At 34.3% G+C, this 25,172-nt stretch overlaps 1 protein-coding gene across 1 annotated transcript; it reads left to right on the forward strand.

Moving 5' to 3' along the window:
• Window positions 1-17,963: 17,963 nt before the first annotated feature.
• On the forward strand, window positions 17,964-18,884 carry LOC123675324. The gene has a single exon (XM_045610673.1). It carries the CDS (start codon window positions 17,964-17,966, stop codon window positions 18,882-18,884), a length of 921 nt encoding a protein of 306 aa, XP_045466629.1.
• Window positions 18,885-25,172: the final 6,288 nt, after the last annotated feature.

A 25,172-nucleotide genomic window follows, 5' to 3' on the forward strand; every position in this document is an offset into this window, starting at 1 on the left:
AGTTGATTGGTGTACAGCTCGAGCCAGCTTGAAAATACTCATTGGAGTTTAATGCTTTCGCGAAAAGGCCCAACTAATGAGCATTGAAGATGGTGAGTGATGATGGCGTGTTTGATAATTATACTCATGATACGCAAGTGAATTCCAGAAAACCACTTATGTCAGGTCAGAAGCTTTTGGGCGTCAACTTAATAGTTGACTACGTTTCATTGATTAAGTTGAAGATTACGAGAATCAACTGAAATATCAGGTTCCTAGATAAGTATAAATCAAATAATTTGACAACTATTGTGTCTAATCCTTCACAATAATATATCTATATGATATATTTAATTTATTTTTGTCTTGGAATATATTCCAATTCTAAAAATGACAAATTTAAAAATCAACCAAAAGGAAATTCAAAATTATAATACTAAAAATGTATCAATTAAGTAAACGGTTAACTAATTGAAAAACTACATCAACATAAAGACAGACGTACGTTTCGGAATGTTTGTATTCAATAATACAATTTTTCTTCATCAGTGCCTTATAGTTCAACGAAAATTATTAAATTTGCAAACTCACCACGTGTATATTACTCCATCAAAACTGCAAGCTAGAAACTACAGACTAACTAAACGTACCAGTTACTCTAGTGAAGATTCATAGAGAAAACCATTACTGAAGGTAGTCATAGATTTCTCTCTTCTTATTTTTTTGAAATATATATACAAATCGACATTTAACATTGAATAAAGAATTTCAGGAATTTTAAATTTATCAATTGGTTGGTAATGACTCTCTAATCAATAAATGATTACATCAAATTATAAAAATTTTAATGAGTCTACTTGTTGGAGGCTATTTAATATAAATCGAATAATTTGACAACTATTGTGTCTAATCCTTCACAATGATATATCTATATGATATATTTAGTTTATTTTTGTCTTGAAATATATTCCAATTCTAAAAATGACAAATTTAATAATCAACCAACAGAAAATTCAAAATTACTAAAAATGTATCAATTAAGTAAACGGTAAACTAATTGAACAACTACATCAACATACATCAACATAAAGACAGACGTAGGTTTCGGAATTTTTGTATTTAATAATACAATTTTTCTTCATCAGTGCCTTATAGTTCAACGAAAATTATTAAATTTGCAAACTCACCACGTGTATATTACTCAATCAGAACTACAAGCTAGAAACTACAGACTAACTAAACGTACCAGTTACTCTAGTGAGGATTCATAGAGAAAACCATTACTGAAGGTAGTCATAGATTTCTCTCTTGTTATTTTTTTGAAATATATATACAAATCGACATTTAACATTGAATAAACAATTTCAGGAATTTTAAATTTATCAATTGGTTGGTAATGACTCTCTAATCAATAAATGATTACATCAAATTATAAAAGTTTAATGAGTCTACTTGTTGAAGGCTATTTAATATAAACCAAATAATTTCACAACTATTGTGTTTAATCCTTCACAATAATATATCTATATGATATATTTAGTTTATTTTAGCCTTGGAATATATTCCAATTCTAAAATGACAAATTTAATAATCAACCAAAAGAAAATTTAAAATTACTAAAAATGTATCAATTGAGTAAACGGTTAACTAATTGAACCACTACATCAACATAAAGACAGACGTACGTTTCGGAATTTTTGTATTTAATAATACAATTTTTTTTCATCAGTGCCTTATAGTTCAACAAAAATTATTAAATTTGCAAACTCACCACGTGTATATTACTCCATCATATTGTGAAGGATTAGACACAATAGTTGTCGAATTATTTGATTTATATTAAATAGCCTTCAACAAGTAGACTCATTAAACTTTTATAATTTGATGTAATCATTTATTGATTAGAGAGTCATTACCAACCAATTGATAAATTTAAAATTCCCGAAATTTTTTATTCAATGTTAAATGTCGATTTGTATATATATTTCAAAAAAATAAGAAGAGAGAAATCTATGACTACCTTCAGTAATGGTTTTCTCTATGAATCCTCACTAGAGTAACTGGTACGTTTAGTTAGTCTGTAGTTTCTAGCTTGCAGTTTTGATGGAGTAATATACACGTGGTGAGTTTGCAAATTTAATAATTTTCGTTGAACTATAAGGCACTGATGAAGAAAAATTGTATTATTGAATACAAAAATTCCGAAACGTACGTCTGTCTTTATGTTGTGTAGTTGTTCAATTAGTTAACCGTTTACTTAATTGATACATTTTTAGTAATTTTGAATTTTCTTTTGGTTGATTATTAAATTTGTCATTTTTAGAATTGGAATATATTCCAAGACAAAAATAAAGTAAATATATCATATAGATATATTATTGTGAAGGATTAGGCACAATAGTTGTCAAATTATTTGATTTATATTAAAAAGCCTTCAACAAGTAGACTCATTAAACTTTTATAATTTGATGTAATCATTTATTGATTAGAGAGTGATTACCAACCAATTGATAAATTTAAAATTCATGAAATTGTTTATTCAATGTTAAATGTCGATTTGTATATATATATTTCAAAAAAATAACAAGAGAGAAATCTATGACTACCTTCAGTAATGGTTTTCTCTATGAATCCTCACTAGAGTAACTGGTACGTTTAGTTAGTCTGTAGTTTCTAGCTTGCAGTTCTGATTGAGTAATATACACGTGGTGAGTTTGCAAATTTAATAATTTTCGTTGAACTATAAGGCACTGATGAAGAAAAATTGTATTATTAAATACAAAAATTCCGAAACGTACGTCTGTCTTTATGTTGATGTAGTTGTTCAATCAGTTAACCGTTTACTTAATTGATATATTTTTAGTAATTTTGAATTTTTTTTTGGTTGATTATTAAATTTGTCATTTTTAGAATTCGAATATATTCCAAAACAAAAATAAACTAAATATATCATATAGATATATTATTGTGAAGGATTAGACACAATAGTTGTCAAATTATTTGATTTATATTAAATGGCCTTCAACAAGTAGACTCATTAAATTTTTATAATCCTAAATAAGTGGTTATTCTATCTTCCGACTGTGAATAATTTAGTTCATTACATGCATATTTAAGTATTAGACGTCCAACTAACATCTGATTCAACTATGTTCGTATGAATAACTTTATTTACAAATTTTTATATAACATCTTGAAATCTCATTCATTCAAGGAGGAATTGTATACAGGGTGTTTCCTAAACATGCGGCAAAAATTCAGGGGGTTGTTCCTTGGACTATTCTAAGAATATTTTGTCCTCTGATGATTTTTGAAAAACCTATTTGTTTCGAAGATATAGGGGAAACAAAATTTCAGATAATAACATTTTATTATGAAAAATCACATGAAAATTCAACTCAACCTACAAAAACTGTTGAAAATGACCACCTCTAGCCAGCATACAAGCATCCAATCTTCTCCTCATTGACTGCCGAACCCTTTCAAAAACACCAGGATCATTTCTTATTACGTTACACCCAGCAATGATCCGATTTCGCAAGTCTTTAATCTGTATTCCTTTACCATCTGCACTTATCAATTTTTAGTCAAAAAACTGGCCGTTTTTAGTAATTGGAATGTTGTTAAACAAATTTAAAAATAAATTGTACCTACTCAGTAAACACAGTGCGGTACGCATTTTTATTTAAACTATTATTAATTTTAAAAATATGAAAAATGTTGTTCGCCCTGTATCTTCGAAACAAAGAGGTTTTTCAAAAATCATCCAAGGACAAAACATGCTTAAAATAGTCCAAGGAACAACCCCCTGAATTTTTGCCGCATGTTTAGGAAACACCCTGTATATTATTTCAACACTTGTTTTTTGAATATGTTAGATCCACTCATTTATTTATTTATTTATTTATATCAGGGATTCACTACAAATTAACGTACATAAAATCAACAATATCGTGAAACATGGTAATATAAATATGAAATGCAGATCTATACTAGCACTTTATAAAAAAAAATTATTACCCTATTTCAACATCTTGACAAATACAGTATCTCCGCTTGAATTCGGACAAGGATGAATTAAACAAATCAATTTCGCTAACATGCCAATTGTAAAAACGAGTTATTCTCAAATAAATGGAGTTATAATTGTAGCGTTCAATTGCAGCACAAAATACATAACATATTGTTAGTCGTCCTATGAGTTGATCTCGTGAAATGTTTATCTGTTTTTTTTTTCTCCATATGTGCCGATACTGGAATTTCTTTTCGAGAAATACTCACTTTCGTACTTTGAAATTCGGAAAGTAGACAACAGGTTATGCAATTCTCGTGCCGCAAGGTGTTAAACTCGGGCTCAGGTTCATGGGTACTTTTCAAGTGTTTATGTTGAGTGAAAATTATGGAACTAATATAGAAACGTAGATAAGAAAATTCTTCATTTAGTGGGGACAATCAAAGCCATCAAAAGATTCAGATTCTGGCAATTTTTCACATACAAATGTGAAAATTGGTTGAAGAAAGGAAAACAAACATTTATTAATCCCATATGTGTGATAAGATCCAGGCACACATTGATACGATAACCAAGGAAGTAAATTCAAGAATAAATAAAGAGTACCATACGCTCACATACTAGATTGATGATGCCACAAAATAACGGAGAAGAAAATATTACATTAACAGATCTACTGCACGAAATAAAGAACTCAAAGGACGAAGTAAAAAATTGTATTGCGGCAACAGAAGTAAGACTGCGGTTGGAAATTCAAGAACTAAAGAATAAAAACGAGACTTTAGAAAAGGAGAAAGAAATTTCGAAAGAAAGACTTGAAAGAACCGAACAGTTTTGCAACAAAAATAATATTGTCATATTTGGCTTGAATAAAGGTGGTCCATTGAAAGCAGACTACCTTTGCAGTGAAATAAATCGAATATTGGATGTGCAGATCGAACCGGAGGAGATAAATGATTACTACACATTAGGAAAAGAAGACAATAGCCCAATTAAGATAGAATTTATCTCTTATCAAAGTAAGAAAATAATTTTTGAAAGGATTAAAAAACTTAAGGGTACAGGAGTGGCTATTGCGAATGATCTAACTCTGAGGCAACGACAGGACCAACAGAAGCTGAAGACCTTTTTACGAAAGGCTAGAACAAAATATGCAGATAGATCATTTTTAAAAGGAAATAAACTGATAATTGGGGAAGAAGCAAACACTTTGGAGGAATTAGAGAGATTCGGACTCGAACGAAACAAAACTAGGAGTGCTCCAAATACACCGAGTATAAATTCGGAAAGTGATTATGTGAGAGAGGAGATTCCGACAACTTCAACGTCGAAAGAAGTACCAAGAGAAATAACATCAAAAGAAGAAATAAATGAAGCTAGGAAATTCCACAATACCCCTCGATTACCCACACATAAAAAAGGATTTCTCTCCAAAAATAGTTCTCAACCAGAAAGGATTGTGGGGATGACTCCTAGACATAAGTCCACATCAGAGAGAAAAAACTAGCCAGACCAAAACAGTAAATAAATATTACGAAATAAAACAAGTAAAATAATTATAAAAAAAATCCAATAAAAAAAATTGAGCAAAAAAAAAAAATTTAATAACAAGAAACTGAAATGAAAAACATTGAAATAAGAAAAAAATGATAAAAAAATTGATACAATTGTTGTACTTCATTTTTTTTTTGGGACGACTAATTGAATTTTGAAATTCGGATGAATTTGTGATATCAAAATGGACCCTTTTATAAGACAATATCGAAATGACGACTATAATACTATCGTCGTCGAGAAAGTTGATGAAGTCAATAAATTGAACATAAATGAAATGTTTAATATACTACAGATGAATATAAGAAGTATTCAAATGAATTTTGAAGAGTTTCAAGTATACCTAGAAGGGATAAGTATATCATTCGATATCATCATACTGACGGAAACATTTGTGGTAGATGATATAAATTTATTTAAATTGAATGGATACCGGCATGTCTATAATGAAGGTAGATACAATAGAAATGATGGTACAATCGTTTATGTGAGGGAAAATATCAAATTTGAACATGAGAACATACAACTGGGGGAAATAACAGCTATAGATTTGAATATTCAGAACAACAAAGAAAGAATTAGATTAACTGCAATATAAGTAACCCAAATATGTATTCACTGATTTCAATGAAAAATTAGCGCTTTACTTAGAAGATAAAAAACATTGTAAAAAACACATAATCACAGGAGATATAAATATTGATTTATTGGAGAATGAACATAGAGTAGAAGAGTACAAAAATATATTGAACTTCTTTGACTTCACATCGTATATAAATGAATATACACGGCCTGAAAGTGAATCGTGTCTTGATCATTTTTCCGTGGAGGGTTTTCAACAGGGAGAATCGGACATCAAAGGTATTGTTCTTCATAATTTGATAACGGATCATTATCCAATATTGTTGAGTGTAGATCTGAAAATAAAAAGGAAAAATGTTATATTAAAGAACGAAAAAAAAACACAAATTACCTTAAATTGAAGAATGCACTAAGTCGGGAAGATTGGCAGAATTTATATGAAATTGAAGATGTCAATGATGAAACTGAATACTTCTTGAATATATTGAAAAACTTAATAGAGACGAATACAACCAAAATTCGTATAAAAAATAAAGAGAAGATTAAAAAAGAATGGATTACGCCGAAAATATTAAAAACAATAAATGAAAAACAAAATATGTATGCCAAACTCAAAAAGAATCCTAATAATGAAGAACTTAAAATAAAATATTCGGAAATGAAAAAACAATTACGTAAAACAATATTGAGAGCTTAGCAAGAATATTTCGAGAAATGTGTCGAGGATAACCAGAACGAAACTGTAGCCTTGTGGAGGTACGTGCAAAATTACACAAACACAAATTACATGCATAAGGACAAAAGAAAATAGGGTAGTTGAAGATGAACAAGAAATAAGCGATATATTTAATGACTATTTTAGCGGTATTGGAGAGAGATGCGCCAACGAAATAACGGAACCAGCAGAATTCAAAGAAGAAAAAATTCATTTACAAGAATTTTTTGTTCATTTCCCACAGATTCAGAAGAAATAGAAAAAGTTATCAGTAGCCTCAAATCCAGAAAATCTACTGGATATGATGGAATTCGCTCGGAAGTTTTGAAACAAGTGAAACATGAGATAGCAGAACCTATCGCCTATTTGGTTAACAATTGTTGTGAAAAAGCGTGTTTTCCTGACATTTTGAAAAAAGGGATAATAAAACCATTACACAAAGGCGGAGATAAAACACAAGTTAACAATTACAGACCAGTTACTCTTATATCCAATGTAGCTAAAATATTCAAAAAGTTAATTAAAGTTCGAATAGTTGCTTTTATGAATAAGTACAATTTACTTTCCAACGGTCAATTTGGGTTTCGCCAGGGCATTTCAACAGAAGATGGTATAAAATTAGTGACTGAAAAATTATATGAAAACATAGATAAAAATACTTCAAATCTAGCTGTTGTGATAGATCTGGCGAAGGCTATCGATACTGTTGACCATCAAAAATTATTAGAAAAACTCTCAAATCATGGCTTTAGAGGAAAAATAAACACCTTATTCCGCAGTTTTCTTTCAGGCAGAAAACAGATTACAAAAATAAATGGGAAATTTAGTAGAACAAAGATACCTTAATATGGAGTTCCGCAAGGAACAGTACTCGGGCCTCTCTTTTTCCTGATTTATCTAAATGATATATTTCAACAAAATCTGCTGGAGAAATTATAAGTTTTGCCGACGATATGATTGTAATGTACGAAGATACATCTTGGGAAAATCTGAAACAGAAAGCAATAAAAGATTTGAGGATGCTAAAGAAATGGTTCGAACAAAGTAAACTCACCTCAAACCAACAGAAGACCCAATATCTAACCTTTTCATCTAATAAAGTTGGACTTCCAAATTTGGGCACCTTTCGAGTCGACGATAGGTTGGAAATAGTAAATACTAATGCAACATTTGAAGTGGGATCAACATATGCATTATAATAATAAACCTTTATTTGATTTGAAAATATCACAAAAAATGATGTAGATCACGTCACAAAAATCATAACTTAAATATTAAAGTTCATTGAAATCTTTCTCAGCCATAAACTCTTTTACACTGTAATAACCTTTTTTATATAAAAATTTTTTTAAAGTTTTCTTTTGAATAATTTTTGGTCTTGTTTTGAATGTTTGTGGCATTTTATTCCAAATTTTTACTAAAGAATGAACAACATTTTTCTGTATGTAGGCATAATTTGGTTTTTCTGAACTAAGATGAGTTTTTCCTCTGGTATTAAAACAATGATCAAGCATTAACATTTCAAAGTTAGTGAAGTTATTAATTACATACATTATGCACTCATATATATACAGACAGTATAGAGTTAATACATTATAATTTTTAAAGATATCCCTACATGATTCATTATACTCTAGTTTAAAAACAGTTCTCAAACATTTTTTCTGTATTATAAAGATTCTTTCAACATCAACAGAATTCGCCCAGAAGATGATTCCATATCTGAGTCTGGTATGGACATATGCATGATATGCGGTTAGGGAAGCATCTGATCCAATTGTCCTTGTCAAGATCCTTAGGGCATAGCAGTACTTTGCAAGGCTTGTTGCCATATATTCAATGTGTGGCCGCCAATTCAAATCCCGATCTAAATGGATTCCCAGAAATGGTAGAGTATCTTGAGCTCTTATATTCTCACCATGATAAATTAAGTTGATGGCATGTTGATTCTTTTCTCTGAATATTATAAATTTGGTCTTGGTGATGTTCATTGTGAGATTATTCTTCCCGAACCATTTTTCGAGGTTTTCCAAATCTTTTTCAACTCCGGACTTGCATTCATCAGGAGTGGAACCAACGCAGATTACTGAAACGTCATCGGCATACATTACAGTATCATTCGATGTTACTTTAATCAAGTCATTCACGTATATTATATAAAGTAGGGGACCCAAGATAGATCCTTGGGGAACCCCCCTATCTACAAATAAGGCGTTTGATATTATTTTTTTCCCATTTTTTCCTTTTCCAATTGTTCTCTGTATTCTCCCTGTTAAGTATGATCGAAATAGTTTTGACGTTATACCTCTTATACCATATCTTTCCATTTTTTGCATTAAGATGTTGTGATTCACTGTATCGAACGCTTTGGTCAAGTCCAAGAAAAGCGTCGCTGTTAACTGATTTTTATTCAATGATTTGATTACAGAGTTTAGAACTCGATATAATGCATCTATGGTTGATTTTCCCTTTCTAAATCCACATTGTTGTTCCACCAATATTTTTTTCTTCTCAAAGAACTGCAATACTCTATCAAAAATTATTCTTTCGAAAATTTTATTAACATTTGAGAGTAGGGATATTGGTCGGTAGTTATCAAAATTGTTTTTTTCTCCTTTCTTGTGAATCGGTTTAACCCAAGCTTCTTTGAGGGCTTGTGGATATTTTCCGTATTGAAACATTTGATTTATAATATGTGTTAAGGGTAACGTCAATATCGGTGCACATTTTTTCAGTAGATCAACAGGTATCTCGTCACATCCTGTCGATTTTTTATTTTTAAGTTGAATTATGTAATGATACATTTCTTTCTCTATAACTGGATTCAGAAAAATGCTTGAATCGCAATAATTTATGTTTTCTGCAACATCAGTGTTCTTATTGTTGTTCAATACATTAGATTTCAGGAAGAATTTATTCATTTCATCTAATAGTTTTTTTTCATCCTTTCCAGGGAATGATTCAAACAAAGTACCATCAGTAGCATTTCTTTTTTTCGTCACGTTATTGATTAGAGTCCAAGTTGCTTTGGTCTTATTTTCCGAATTATCTATAAAGTCCTTGTCAGAGATTTTCTTAGATAATTCCACTACTCGTTTCAATATTGCTGAATATTTTTTATAGTATTCTTCAGTCACCATTCCTTCCAACATTTTTTCGTGAAGTTCCCGTTTGTGTTTACTCGATATTCTTATACCTATAGTTAACCATGTGCGACTTCTTTTCCTTCTCAGTTTCATTTTTTTCCGTGGAATGATCTGATTCATCTTCGTCAACATTGTGCTGTAGAACAGTTCATAGGCTACATCTGGATCTGTTTCTGATATCAAATTATCCCAGTTGAAGTCCCTCAAACAAACAAAAAAATCTTCTAGTTTGGTTTTTGTAAAAAATCTTTTTTCAATAATTTCTACATTTTTTGGTTCTAAAGGAAATATGCTTTCTACTGAAATGAACTGCGCCATATGATCGGATAGTGCAGATATTATGTTTTTATTATTACTTATTTTGGATGTATTTACGAATATATTATCTATGAGAGAACCTGCAGTCTTCGTCACTCTAGTGGGATTAAATATTGTGTGCGTATAATCGAAGGTGGTTAACAAATCCATGAATAAGCATTTGGAGGTATCTTCATTCATAAGATTTATATTGAAATCGCCACATATGATAACATCGTAATCAACAAAATGACCTTGAACTACACCGAGTACACTAGACTAGAAAGCTAAGAGGAATTGCATACAGATTCAGATCAATACGAAAAGATTTCCAATCCACAAGACATCTCCAAATACTTTATGACGCACTAGTACAATCACAACTCTCATATGGAATCATAGGATGGGGAGGTGTCTTCGATTGTCATAAAAGAAGCATAGATGTCTTGCAAAAACATATTTTAAAAATAACGTATGGAAAGAAGTTCACATTCCCTAGTAATCAGATATACGAATCATCAAAAGCATTGGATATAAGTCAAATCTATGCCAATAAAATTATAATAAATATCAAACAGAAGAAGATAAAATTAGTCATCAAAGAACACAACTACCTGACCAGAACAAGAAACGTCAACTATAAAAGACAGAGGGCAGAAAAAAGAATAGGACAGAGAAGTTGCACATACCTAGCTTCTAGATTGTACCCAAACGTGCCTACGGAAATAAGAGAACTAAGAAACATAAAGAAATTCAAGAAGGAAATAAAGAACTGCTTGACTTCAGAAGATAGATCCATGATACATAGAATAATAAATTCAACATAAAGAATAACTATAATAATGAAAAAAAAAATTATTAAATATGAATTAAAAAAAATGAAAATATCCCGATTGTGACAGATATTCCCGAACGTGACTGTGAACCCGATAAAGACGAAATATATACAACGGCGTGACGAGGAAAGAAAGCTGGGACAGAACAAGATTTTTATTTTAGTATTTTATAAATTTGTTTTAGTTAGAGTGAAATTTATTTTAAACAACTGTAAACAGCTATTATAAATAACTCACAGTTTTTCCTAGAGTTTAAACAATCAATGTAATATTTGAATAAACTCTATTCTATTCTATTCTATTTCAATTGTGGAAATCCAAAAAGTTAGAATATTTTCCTTATTTCTTTCAAATATATTGCGAGTTGTGATTGTGAAGGAGCAATATAATACCCGTATTTGGGGATGATTTAAGTACGTAGAAGTACGTACCTTCTAAGGCCATCCAACATCAAAGTGAGTTTTTAATCATGAGTTTCCTTGATTTTCATATTAGACGATTAATATCAGGAGCGTCAAGATGGTGATCCACTCCCAGAATTTTGGTATCGAATTGTTTTGGGTATTTTGTGCCCATTTTGTGCCAATTTTTGCCGTAGAAAAAAAATTTTGTGCCCATTCAGTTTTCGAGATATTTCGAGTTTTTCCCGTGTGTTACCAACTTGACGGTGTGACTCATACATGAAAATATTCAATTTTTTTTATTTGGGTACTTTGTGCCCATTTTGTGCCAATTTTTGCCGTATAAAAGAAATTTTGTGTCCATTCAGTTTTCGAGATATTTTGAGTTTTCCCTGTGAGTCACTTACTTGTCGGACGGAAATTTTCTTATTAAGATGAATTATGCTCATTTTGTGTCGTATGGTATGGATTTTGTTCCCCTACAGTTTTCGAAATATTTGTAGTTATTCCAGTGCGATGGATAAATGTAGCACACTTAATCGACGAGTATTGTATTATTAAATTATGCTTACGCTAATGCGTATAAATTTGTGTCTCAAATGAGATATTTTTGCCTTGCAGTGCATATTTACTAATTTTCTGTTTTATCTGCATATTTTCAAGATAAAATTTGTTTTCAAACAAATAGAAACATGTCAAATAGAAGCGTACCTCGAGAATATATTTGATAAATCCCAACCACCATTTATGAGCTATTGTCTGCTCAATCCCTAAGGAATGGAGTGTTTGGAGAAAATATTTATCCCGATAGCTAATATTACTAACATCTGGTCAACATTACAAGGGAACACATAATCCATGTTAACTTGGTCAACTTCAAAAACAAAATAGTCGAACAATAGCAGAGCAGATGGAACGAAACTGAAAGTAAATTAAGAGAATTCAAACGATGTGTCAAAACAGCGTACCTAGCCAGAATACACCGTCTAAGAATCGAACACACAGAACTAACACACCCAGGGCCGGAGTGACCGGGTGGAAAGAAAGTTGAGCTTCTCACGGGGCATAATCCAAGGGCGCTAACTAAATTGACCCTAGATCGTTCAAACATTATAGCAAAATTTCATGATGAAAATTGATTGTTTCTGAACCACTAGGTACTTGCATGAGAACATTATTGTGGGGGTGATTCAAAATTCAGTATCAAGATTTCAGGGGCGTATTTTTCAGGTCAAAATAAGAATTTTTTCCATGTGTCCGCGAACGCTTAGTTTCTGTGCCCAGGCTCCCGCAACCGCGCGTGCAACGCGGGCACCACTCTAAAAGGGCGCCAAAACCTCTTATAGACCGCATGAAGAACCGATGGACCCAAGGTTTTCGAAAAAGATTCTTTCAAATTTTTCAGATATTGGTTTACAAAAACGCATACTCGATGCTAATCCTAGGGCATTTTTTGCGCTATGTGCTGCACACAGCTTAAATTTAACTGAAAATGATGCTGCTAAGGTTTCAAATAAAAAGTGGACTCTTTTGATATTGTAATAGAACTTTATATATATTTCTCTTCATCCACAAAGAGATTGGAATGTTATACAGAAGCATGATCCTCAGTTACGTCTAAAACCCCCAAGTGATACTAGATGGTCAAGTAGAATTGATGCTAAAGTTTCATTTCATTCAAATATGTGATAGCCTTTTAGAAATAGCAGAAAATGATACTTTTAACATAAAAACTAGAAGTAAAGCAAGTTCTCTTTTATTAAATATCCATTCTTTTAAATTTATTCGAAGTATCATAATTTCTCATGATGTTTCATTCCAGATTTATATTGTAAGCAACATGATGCAAAGTGTAGCGATTGACATTAAAGTGTGCCAAAACCATTTGAAGAATTTAGTTGATCAGTTCGAAAATTATAGGGATGATAATGTTCTCGAGGAAAAACTTGCGGGAGCTGGAAAACTAGCTGCTGTTCTTGAGATAGATCAAGGTTTTTCTCCATTATATACTGTAAGACGAAAGTATAAACCAAAATTGTTCGATTATGAACAGACGGAAGATCCAAAAATCGCTTTTAAAATGAATTTCTTTTAGAAAATAATTGATCAAACACTGAGTTCCTTAAATAGTAGATAACGTTAACGTTTTTTGTTTTATTTGTGATATTCTTAAATTAAATGACAAATATCTATTGAAATGCTGTCATGCTCTTCAACAAAAGCTAACTGATGACAGGGAAAAAAGAGGCTGACGTGAAAGAAAATGATTTATTCAACGAGATAAGAGCCCTAAGATTGTTTTCATTATCTGAAGCGAAAATCCTCTTGAAATTCTACAATATATTTTTGAAAATAATCTAACTTCTTCTCTACCGAATCTTAGTATTGCCTCAAGAATCCTTCTCACTTTACCTGTGTCCTGTGTCTGTTGCTTCTGGTGAGAGATCATTCACTGAATTAAAAATTTTTAAAAACTATTTGAAGTCTACCATGTCTCAAGAAAACTTTTCTGGATTGGCAATCTTAGATATAGAGCAAGGGATACTCGATAAAATTGATTGATTGATAATATAGAAGAATCTGCAGCAGTCAAATCTAGAGAAACATCCATTCAATTTCTGGATTGATCCTAATTAAATGTTTATGCCTTTATGAATAATTTATAGAAGAATACAGCTTAAGTTTTGAAACACATTTGAAATATATTATGTTACAAATAACACCATAAAGTCCTTAAGGCAATGAAGGTTGCTCATAGATTTTCAACCATTCCATACTAAATTCTCAACAAAACTTCAGAAAAAAAAATTCCGATCATACAGTAGTACTTTTCTCCACCTCCCCCGTTTAAGGGGCGTCAAAATATGTTCCGCACGCGGGCGTTGATGTCCCTTGCGGGGGCCCTGCGAGGTACGGTTCTATTTGGCTTGTTTCTATTGGTTTGAAAACAAATTTCATCTTGAAAATATGCAGATAAAACAGAAAATTAGTAAATATGCACTGCACGGCAAAAATATCTCATTTAAAACACTAATTCATACTCATTAGCATATGAGGTTATAATACAATGCTCGTCGATGAAGTGTGCTACATTTATCAATCGCACTGGAATAACTACAAATATTTCGAAAAGTGTAGGGGAACAAAATCCATACCATACGCCACAAAATGAGCATAATTTAACTCAATTAGAAAATTTCCGTCAGACAAGTAAGTGACTCACAGGGAAAACTCAAAATATCTCGAAAACTGAATGGGCACAAAATTTATTTTATACGGCCAAAATTGGCACAAAATGGGCACAAAATACCCAAATAAAAAAAATTGACAATTTCCATGTATGAGTCACAGCATCAAGTTGGTGACTCACGGCAAAAACTCGAAATATCTCGAAAACTGAATGGGCACAAAATTTTTTTCATAGGGCAAAAATTGGCACAAAATGGGCACAAAATACCAAAATAAAAAAAATTTGAAAATTTCCAAATATGAGTCACAGCGTCAAGTTGGTGACTCACGGGAAAAACTCGAAATATCTCGAAAACTGAATGGGCACAAAATTTCTTTTCTACGGCAAAAATTGGCACAAAATGGGCACATAATACCCAAAACAATTTGATACCAAAATTCTGGGAGTGGATCACCAACTTGACGCACCTATTAATATCGTGCATTTTCCCATTGTTCTAGGGCCTTTTTTTTTCCTGTATGTTACCAACATTTCTTCTCGATCTTACGTTTAGAAAATAACGTGAAATACAAGATCGCTGACGATTGAGAATTTATTTCGACCCATCAACATCGAATCGATTGAATGCTGCAAAGTTTTGGTTTATGTGCAATTTTCTTCCCTTGGTTTGGACACAGGATTCGGAAGTGGTGAAAATTTTAATAATAGTTTCAACCCTGCTGATCATTGGGTATGTAAAGATCCGAGTTATAATTGGTGATAGAGATCAAGAAAACCTATACCGGGACAATAAAGTGAACTTTTCCATTGAAATTAACTTTGCAATTTTGAACTCTTTGAATTCATATCCGTTCATACATTTAATCATTGTTATCATTATATTTCAGAATCCTTATGTAGCTTTATCTATATATTTTTTTATTATTTTTCAACTTTAATAGCAGGTGATTTTTTTTGTTTGTTTCGAAACTCAAGTGATAACTTCAAAATTTTTTAAGATTTATAAAGTAGAATTTTCTTTCCATAAATAAGTGGATATCTAAAAATCTAGACAATCAACAAAGATTATATGAATTTGGCCCTTTATTATTATTAATTTCTGTACGTAACAATTTGAGAGCTGATCTTGATCAAGTGAGGTGATTATTCTTATATTTTTGTTTTCGACTCTTGTTGAAATATAATAAACGGCTACTTCTGAAAATTGAATACAAGGTTTGTAGTGGAAATTCCTCTGGGATAGTAACATAAGATTTTCATTAAATCATTTTATTCTCTAGGATTTATTTGAATATTTTCTTCTTTATCTCTTGTCACATAATATTTTTTTTTTGGAATATCATCGGTATTTACGTATTTAGCCGATAGTTTTTTTTGTTGTTGAAGAGTCACTTCAAAATACGTTGGCGCCCTTTGAAAACATCTTGAAATCACGCCGTCTTCACTGATAGCTGACCGGAAAAGTTATAGAGGGACTCTTCTTTGTGTTGGAAAGCGGTGAACAATTTTTTTTTTTTTTAAATAAATTGATTTTTTTTTAAACCAAGGGTTACTCGCCACAAATTTTTGGCGCTCAACGTGGGCCCTTAGGTCCTTATAGTATTTCGGTATTTTGGAGTTTTGATAATATATTCATCATTTTTTTTTCTTCGCTTTTGTTCTATATATTTTTTTTCTCATTTTCTATATATTCATCTGATAATTGTTTTCTGGTGAAAATGTCCGGGAAAATTGTTATAAACAGATTAAATCAAAGTCAACTGCAGCATTTGTTAGCTATAAGCCCCGGTGCACACATACGACTTTTGCAGTCACGACGCCGTTGCTGAGTCGTATTTGCGGCCTGTGGTACAAAGAATCAAATGGGGGCATGCACACTACCCGCCGTGCCGTTGCGACGTCGTAACTGCTATCATGCGGGCTGTGGTACAAAGAATCAAATGGGAGCATGCACATTAGCGTACGACACCGCAACGGTGTCGCAACTGCAAATGTCGGATGTGTGCACCGGGGCTAAGAGGTTTGCTCACTAGTTCGGTGGAAAAAATGCGATCAAGTTTGTCTAGAGCTATGAAACTTGAAAAGGAGGGGACGTCAATCTTGTATCCTCCCTATCCTTTTACTTTTGAGGAAGATAGAGATGCTATCAATGAGGTTATACTTAAGGTGGAGCAAAGTTTGTCTGAGAGGCAATCTTTAACCCCTAAAAGCAGGCGTTTTAATGTTAATCAGACTCGTTTGGGTTATGCAATTGCATCATATAAGTCCCACAAAACCAGAGGAGGAGGCTCATAAGATAGATACCTTCGCCAAGATCCTCGTTCTTTTGGATTCACTTGAGGAAACAACGGATGTTGGGAAGCCGTCATCGGTTCTTTTTCAGGGAAATACGTCAGAAAGCGGAGAGGATGAGGCTTTGTCAGGTCACGAGGCTGCATCTACTCCACCTAAGTTTACATCTGGTCAAGTCATTGCTGCGGGTCCAATCATTAAGTCTGTTCTTATATTTCGCTGGTGCTTAAAATTTTCAGGTTGTAGAAATGGTTTGTCAGTCCAGGCCTTTTTGCAGAGAGTGGAGGAACTTTGCGAGGCTAGGGGAGTTACCAAGTCAGAAGTGTGGCGATCAGCAGTTGATTTGTTTGAGGGTAAGGTACTTATCTGGTATAGGGCGGTAAAGAATTCATTTGTTGATTGGGATTCTTTTGTGGACGGTATTAGAGCTGAATTTGAGGCGTTCGACTATGATGAGAAGCTTTTGTAGGAAATTCGTCGCCGTACACAGGGAAAGGATGAGCCTATAGGTATATATTTGGTCACCGTGAAGTCGTTGTTCGAAAGATGTAGATCTCCACCTCCCGAGGATCGTCAGCTGAAGATCATAATGCGCAATATACAACCTTTTTTCAGGCTCAGTTAGCGTTGGTCGATGTAAAATCATCGTCCGTCCCTCATCAGTCCGTTGAGGCCTTCATGCCACCTGTAAGACGATCGCAGGTATGTTTTGAACCGGATTTAGCCTATGCTGGTATCGAAGAAAGCGTTGCGGAAATCCAGGTCTGGCATTGTGATATGAACGAACAGTCAGTATCGAATTTCAAAAAAATATCACCTAATTCTGGTGAAGTGGTCTGTTTCAATTGTAATATACCCGGTCATAGGTCTATAGGTTGTGCTGCACCTAAATAGAGAAGTTGCTTCAGGTGTAATAATCCAGGTTATACTGTTAAAACTTGTCCCAAATGTAGTCTTTCATGAAACGGATCGAGTCGCTGAGGTATGGACCGCCTCCAGCGATCGCCAATTCTATTGATGGTCCACATCTTGATTTATGTCCGGTTCTTGACTACATCCTCGACAGCATGAATGGGGATGAAAGGCCCTACTTACGTTTATCAATTTATGGGGTGGAATTTCTTGGTTTACTTGACTCTGGTGCTTCTCGAACTATAATAAATGGCAAGAGCTGGAATGTCCTTCAGGGCTTGGGAGTTCAGATTGATTCTTCAAGGGTTGTTACATGCACTGTTGCTAACGGTCAGGTATGTTCGAGCATAGGTAGTTGTACAGTACCGATTGAGGTTGAGGATCGTGTTGTTGTTATAAAAGTTCTTATTATTCCAGACTTACCAGCATCAATGCTCCTTGGAGCTGACTTCTGGAAGGTCCTAGGTATTGTTCCAGATTTGATGAATAATGTTTGGCAGTTTGCAGCGGGTTCAGTCGATGTTGCCTTTTTTGAGACAACTCTAAATCAAGATCAGAGAGAACAGTTGGAACAGGTAATCGAGAAAAATTTTGCAATTATGGGCAATGGAATGGGTAAGGTTAATTTGCTGGAACATGAGATAATTGTAGAGGGACCACCAATCAAGCAAAGGTATTATCCGGTGTCGCCAGTTCTTCAGAAGCATATCGACGATCAACTTAACGATATGCTGAAACAAGGCATAGTTGAAAAAAGCAACAGTCCTTGGTCTTCTCCGATAATAATGATGAAAAAAAAGGATGGTGGGTGTAGGTTCTGCGTAGATTACCATAAGGTAAATGCGGTAACCCGTAAGGACAGCTATCCTCTCCCTTATATTTCGAATACTCTTGATAGGTTGAAAGACGCTAGGTTCATAAGTTCGTTGGATATGAAATCAGTATTTTGGCAAGTTCCTGTGGAGTAAGAATCGCAGCAGTACACAGCCTTCACTGTACCAAATAGGGGTCTTTTCCAGTTCTGTAGAATGCCTTTCGGCCTTCGTAATGGACGTCCTACTTGGCAGAGGGTTATGGATGATGTTTTGGGTAGTGATTTGGAACCTTTTGTGTTCTGTCACCTTGATGATGTGATAATTGTTACTCAGAACTTCGAGAAACACTTAGAAGTTCTAGAGAAAGTGTTCAGGAGACTATTGAAGGCAGGACTTACAGTTTCCAGGGAAAAGTGTTGCTTCTGTAGAGAGGAATTGCGTTATCTGGGATACATTGTTAGTTCTAGCGGCTTGAAAGTTGACCCTGTGAAGGATGTTCGTAGCATATTGGGTACTTTTTCATGGTATCGTAGGTTCATTCCCAATTTCTCTACACTCATAGCCCCTCTATCTTATCTTCTGAAGAAGAACAGTAAGTTTGTTTGGAGTCCCGAATGTGACAGCTCATTCCGTTGTCTTAAAGAGGAACTTGTTACCGCCCCTATTATGAGCTGTCCAAATTAAAATTTACCATTTCAGGTTCAGACCGATGCATCCGGTCATGGACTGGGAGCTGTACTCAGCCAACCAGACCCAAAAGGAGGACAGCGTGTCATCACGTATATAAGTCGTTCTTTGACTCGCCAGGAACAAAACTATTCAACCACTGAGCGTGAGTGCTTAGCAGTACTCTGGGCGCTGAAGAAGTTACGACCCTATATTGAAGGAAATAAGGTTGAGGTGGTGCCTGACCACTATTGTTTAGTGTGGCTCCAGAATATCAAAGCGGTCTCTGGACGTTTTGCTTGGTGGATAGTACGTTTGCAGCAATTTGATTTTTCTGTTACTCAACGTAAAGGCTCAGAGCATCATGTTCCAGATTAACTTTCGCGATCTGTTGCAAAGTTAGATTTGGTGACTGTTCGATATTGAATCGAATTTTCGCGGGTTGTTTTTGAATTGACGGAGCACGAGGATTTGAGGAGAATTATCTCCATATTGAAATCCTTTCTCAGATCCTGATTTTCCCATCCCCTCCACAATTTTAGCATACTGGTCTACCACATCCACAACGGACGTTACGCACTGTCATTTTCAATGATTTTGAATAAGGAAAAAATCGCAATTTCGCACAAAAACTCAATTAGTTTTTAAGTTCGTTAACCGCTTCGTGAGAGAACACATCATAGTTAAGTGAAGAAGATTGTTTAGTTTAAGTTTGAAAGGTGGAAAGTCAGAGAATCGACGGAGACCAGGTGAGTCCCTTTCCTGTTAGAATTTTCCTTATTATTGCTCACTGTTCCGGGTGGTATTTCCTCTCAAATCTCAGAAATTAAGCGAATTTCATTTCTTTTGTATCGAATAATTCACAAACTTGTGTGGCGGAGCAATCCATACATTATACAGTCCACTAGAATAACTTTAAATATAATATGGATTGATCCGTAACATAATTGATCCATTCGGGCCGGATTTATATTCAGGGGTCTTTAGAAAAGGGTTCAATTGGCAAACATGGCGGCATGAGATAAGTCCGTCAGATTTTATCAATCGGTATTCGGTGGGCGCGCAAGTTCGTATTGTATAACCCTACCCAAGATGATTATGCGGTACTGATGATCCCTAATAAGGGTGAAACCGGTATATCGCTATCCTCCCTTGATGACATGCATTCTCCTTGGGTTACTTTCGATTATGATTCCTACGTAATGGCGTGGAGACCTTCTGTCTGACAATGGTTGTGTTGATGGCAATTTATATTGCTGATACATTAGATAATCAGATAAATAATTAATATCATACGATGATATTACTCGTTTGGAAATTGTACCAAATATTGTACTCATTGTTAGTTTCACCAATTATATCCAAATAACAGCCGTTTTATTTTGTTATTTTTCAATATGAATGTCGCTTAGGCTAAAAAACGGAAGATTTTCCTTGTTGACGTGGGATTCTGCTTTTTCGAGGTACTCATGGAGGAGGTAGTTAGGTTATTTGTCCGCTGGGTGGCGCTCTTCAGTAATTCATACTGACTAGCGACTGCCAGCGTTCAATAAGATGCCTGCTATTTCGTTTGTTTGTCATCTTGGGTAGGGTTATGCGGTACTGATGATCCCTAATAAGGGTGAAACCGGTATATCGCTATCCTCCCTTGATGACATGCATTCTCCTTGGGTTACTTTCGATTATGATTCCTACGTAATGGCGTGGAGACCTTCTGTCTGACAATGGTTGTGTTGATGGCAATTTATATTGCTGATACATTAGATAACCAGATAAATAATTAATATCATACGATGATATTACTCGTTTGGAAATTGTACCAAATATTGTACTCATTGTTAGTTTCATCAATTATATCAAAATAACAGCCGTTTTATTTTGTTATTTTTCTAAATCTCTACTTGGCGCGGTCATACAGGGTGATCAATAAGCATTTCCTTATGAGTGAAATTTTTTTTAGTTTAATAACTCTTCAAAAAATCTACCGAATAATATCAAGTTTTGAAGTTTTGTCACATTGACGATTGAAACCTCTTGATACGGGTCCTCCATGATGACCTTAATTCATGGTATTCATTTGTCGCATTCTTTCCGGGACACCCTATATAAATATCTTCATTTAAAATCGAAATGACAAGTGGAAAGTTCAAACCTTCATCGATAGCCAGTTTTTGATACATCTTTTCGCTAAGAACGTATTCCGTCACCGGTTCATCTTTAGAAAATCTCCAGAAAATACGTTGAAAATCTCTATGTTTAGGAAAAATGAGAATTTGCCTGAACATCTGCTTGATGTCAGCAACGAACACGATTTTATAGGTTCTGAAACGAGCTTAAAGTTCAACAATATCATTTGGTAATTTCGGTCCAACGTATAGAGAATCATTTAATAACAATCCCGACGAACATTTCTGAGATGCATCGAAAACTACTCTCAGTTTTGTTGTTGGAGAATCATGTTTGAAAACTACGTGATGAGGAAGATAAAATGATACCCCTTCATTAGAAAGTAATGGTGCAGGAGACATATGGCCAGACTTCAAGTGATCACGCATAAAATCAACGTATTGAACCAGAATATCGGCATTCTTATATAAATGATTTTCTAAATTATAAAATCACTTGAACCAATGAAATCCGAAGCAAAATAAGATAGGAAGGGCAATTCAACGATATATCTGACTTTACTATATCTACAAGTAGTTTCTGTGAATATTCTTTCGCAACATTCGTCCTCTTCAGAGACGAAATCATGTTCTGGAATATGTTCTAATTCCTAAAAATTTTGTTAACTATTTTCTAACGAATGATAATCAGCCGAATGCGATACCACAAATGATGTAATTCCTTAAGAAGAATCACAACAATTAACAGATGTCGCAAACCATCTCAAATCTCGTTCTTGAGATAAAATCTCTTCGGGAACTCCTCAGCCCAGGTTCTTTCCAGACTGTTGCCCAAGTGCCAATAACCCCCACCACCGATGCTGAGGTCGCATCATATCCCGTTGCTTTGAAGAAAGGAGCCGTGCCAAAAGTTAGCCCAGATTTTCCGAAACTGGGCGAAACGCGGCGAAAACCCCAAACCGCCAACATATTAACACTCGCCAAGTTGATTGTACCCGTGATGAAACGAGCTAGACAAGATAGTTCTTCGTCGACCAAGACAAGAGAGGAAACTCCCGACAAGAATGTTAGAATACCGCCAATCACGATGATGGGGACATCAGATTGGACTAAAATTTCAAAGGAGCTTCACTCCCAGAAATTGAACCACAACCGCGCTACAGTCGTAAGAGACGGAATTAAAATCCTTGCGTCGTCTGTAGATGACTACAGAAAAATAATAATATTCCTTGACCAACGCGGTAAGGAATATTTAAGCTTCCAAACAGAAGATGAGAAAAAAGTTTATGCGGTTATACGACATCTCCCTCTTGATGCCGATATAAAAATAATCCGAGAAGATCTGCATAATCAAGGGATTCAAGATGCCGAAGTCACTCAAATAACTTCAAATCAAAGAAATAAGAAAACGCCCCTATTTCTAGTTAAAACCCAAAAAAGGGAAATTTTCACAATCACGAAGCTTTACAATCTTTGTATTGTAGGAGAATCAAAAAAGAAGACAGAAGGACCTGGGCAATGCCATCGATGCCAGAGATATGGACATGCACAGAATAAGTGCAGTTTTCCATGGAGATGCGTGAAATGCTCAGGAAATCACAGCAGCCAAGAGTGCACTCTAACCAGGAAGGATGAAGAAAGAAATGCTACATGTGCACTATGTGGCGAAACTGGACACCTAGCAAGTTACAAAGGTTGTAGCGAATTCAAGCCCGTGACGAAGAAAAGGACAAAAACTAAAATATCTCCAACAAAGGAAAAATCGACAGAAAAAGAACAAAAAACCACAACTGAGAATAAAACAGTTGAAATGAAACCCGTTGAAAAGAAATCCGTTGAAAAGCAACCCGTTGAAAAGAAACTTGCTAAAACGACTCAGCCCGCACAAAAGAGAGCAGAAAAGAAAGAGTGTGTGAAGTAGATAAAATCGCTGAAAAACTATTCAGTAGAATAATGAGAAAATTCTAATCTGTAATAGATTCGAAAATTAACAATTTATTTGGTAAAACGAATTAATGAATCTTACGAAACAAAGAAAAAATATCAAAATAGTGTCATGAAACATAAACGGCGTGAAATCGCGAAAACCCGAATTAGAAGAACTGATAGCAGAAGAAGATCCTGATATAATTGCCTTGCAAGAAACAAGGCTAATATCAAAGGATAAAATATCGTATCAAAATTACGTGATACATAGAAATGGTAGACCGGGCACGTTAGACGGAGGTGGCGTGGCATTGATTGTCAAGAGAGGCATCTACCATTCCCGCAAAACTACAGACCGATTAGTCTTTTACCAGCCCTAGGAAAGATAATAGAAAGAGTAGTTGCCAAGAGACTCAAAGAAGAAACCGAAAATCTGAATATTATACTAACAGAACAATTCGGATTCAGAGATAAACATTCAACTGAACAAAAACTTCTCCGACTAACAGAGTATATCACCCAAGGCTTTCAAAAAAAAAAGCTACTGAAGTGTTATTACTAGATGTAACAAGAGCATTTGACAGAGTATGGCAGGAAGGACTAGCCTATAAGATGAGAACAGTAGGATACTCAATTAAGATGTGCCGAATCAACAGAAATTACTTGAGGGATAGAAATTTCTACGTTGAATTAGAAGATGAAAAATCAACGCTAAGACACTTAGAAGCAGGAGTCCCACAAGGCTCAGTATTAGGACCTCCTCTGTATAATATATATATCCATGATATATCAAGGAATCCGAGAAATTTGCTTGCCCTTTATGCGGATGACAAAGGGATAGCAGTCAAACACAGAAGAGCAAATATTATACAAAAGATTACAAGAAGCAGCAGACGAAATAACCAAATGGTGCATTAAATGGAAGATTGAAATAAATGGTCAGAAAAGCCAAGCTATCTTACTACAAAAGAGAAGATTACAAATGGAGGAAAAATCATCAATTGACGGCAACGAAGTTGAAAGGCAAAAAGAAGCAAAATACCTAGGTGTGATCATGGATACGGGAGTAATGTGGCGACAATATGTTAAGTATGTGTTGTATAAAACCAACAAAGCGATGAACTGTCTATACCCAATCATCGGAAGAAGAAGCCGAATGGACATAAACACCAAACACAGGATAATTAAAGCCGTTGTCTGACCTCAACGGCTCAGTGGCTTGGGGATACGCGGCAAAGAACCACACCAAGAGAATTCAATCAACAGAAGATAAATATCTAAGCTTGGCAATAGATGCCCCTTGGTTTGTTAGAAACATCCAAATCCACAGAGACCTAAAATGGGACAGAATTACTGACTTGAAGACATGAAGAAAAAAGCCGAAAGAATATTCGAAAAATTGATAAAACATCCCAACGAAGAATTGAGAAGATTAATTGATTACGACCCTGCCGAAGATGCAAGAAGAATGAGAATATACCGCCAAAGACCTAGGGATCAATTGCGAAACGATGACCTAAATATATAGGAAACTCAAGAAAACACAGCAAATTGAGGAAACAATCCGAATAAAAAGGACTCCCGAATAACCCAGCATAAAAGTGTGCAAGTAGAAATTTATCCGACTAAGAGATAAATGGTTTATAGGTTTTATGCCCGAAACCTAAGAAGCAGCAGGTTAGGTTTAGTGAGTATTCTCGCTCTTGATGAGCCGTCACACTTG

The sequence above is a fragment of the Harmonia axyridis genome, chromosome 3 (assembly GCF_914767665.1).
Source record: "Harmonia axyridis chromosome 3, icHarAxyr1.1, whole genome shotgun sequence".
In the NCBI taxonomy this organism is placed as follows: domain Eukaryota; kingdom Metazoa; phylum Arthropoda; class Insecta; order Coleoptera; family Coccinellidae; genus Harmonia; species Harmonia axyridis.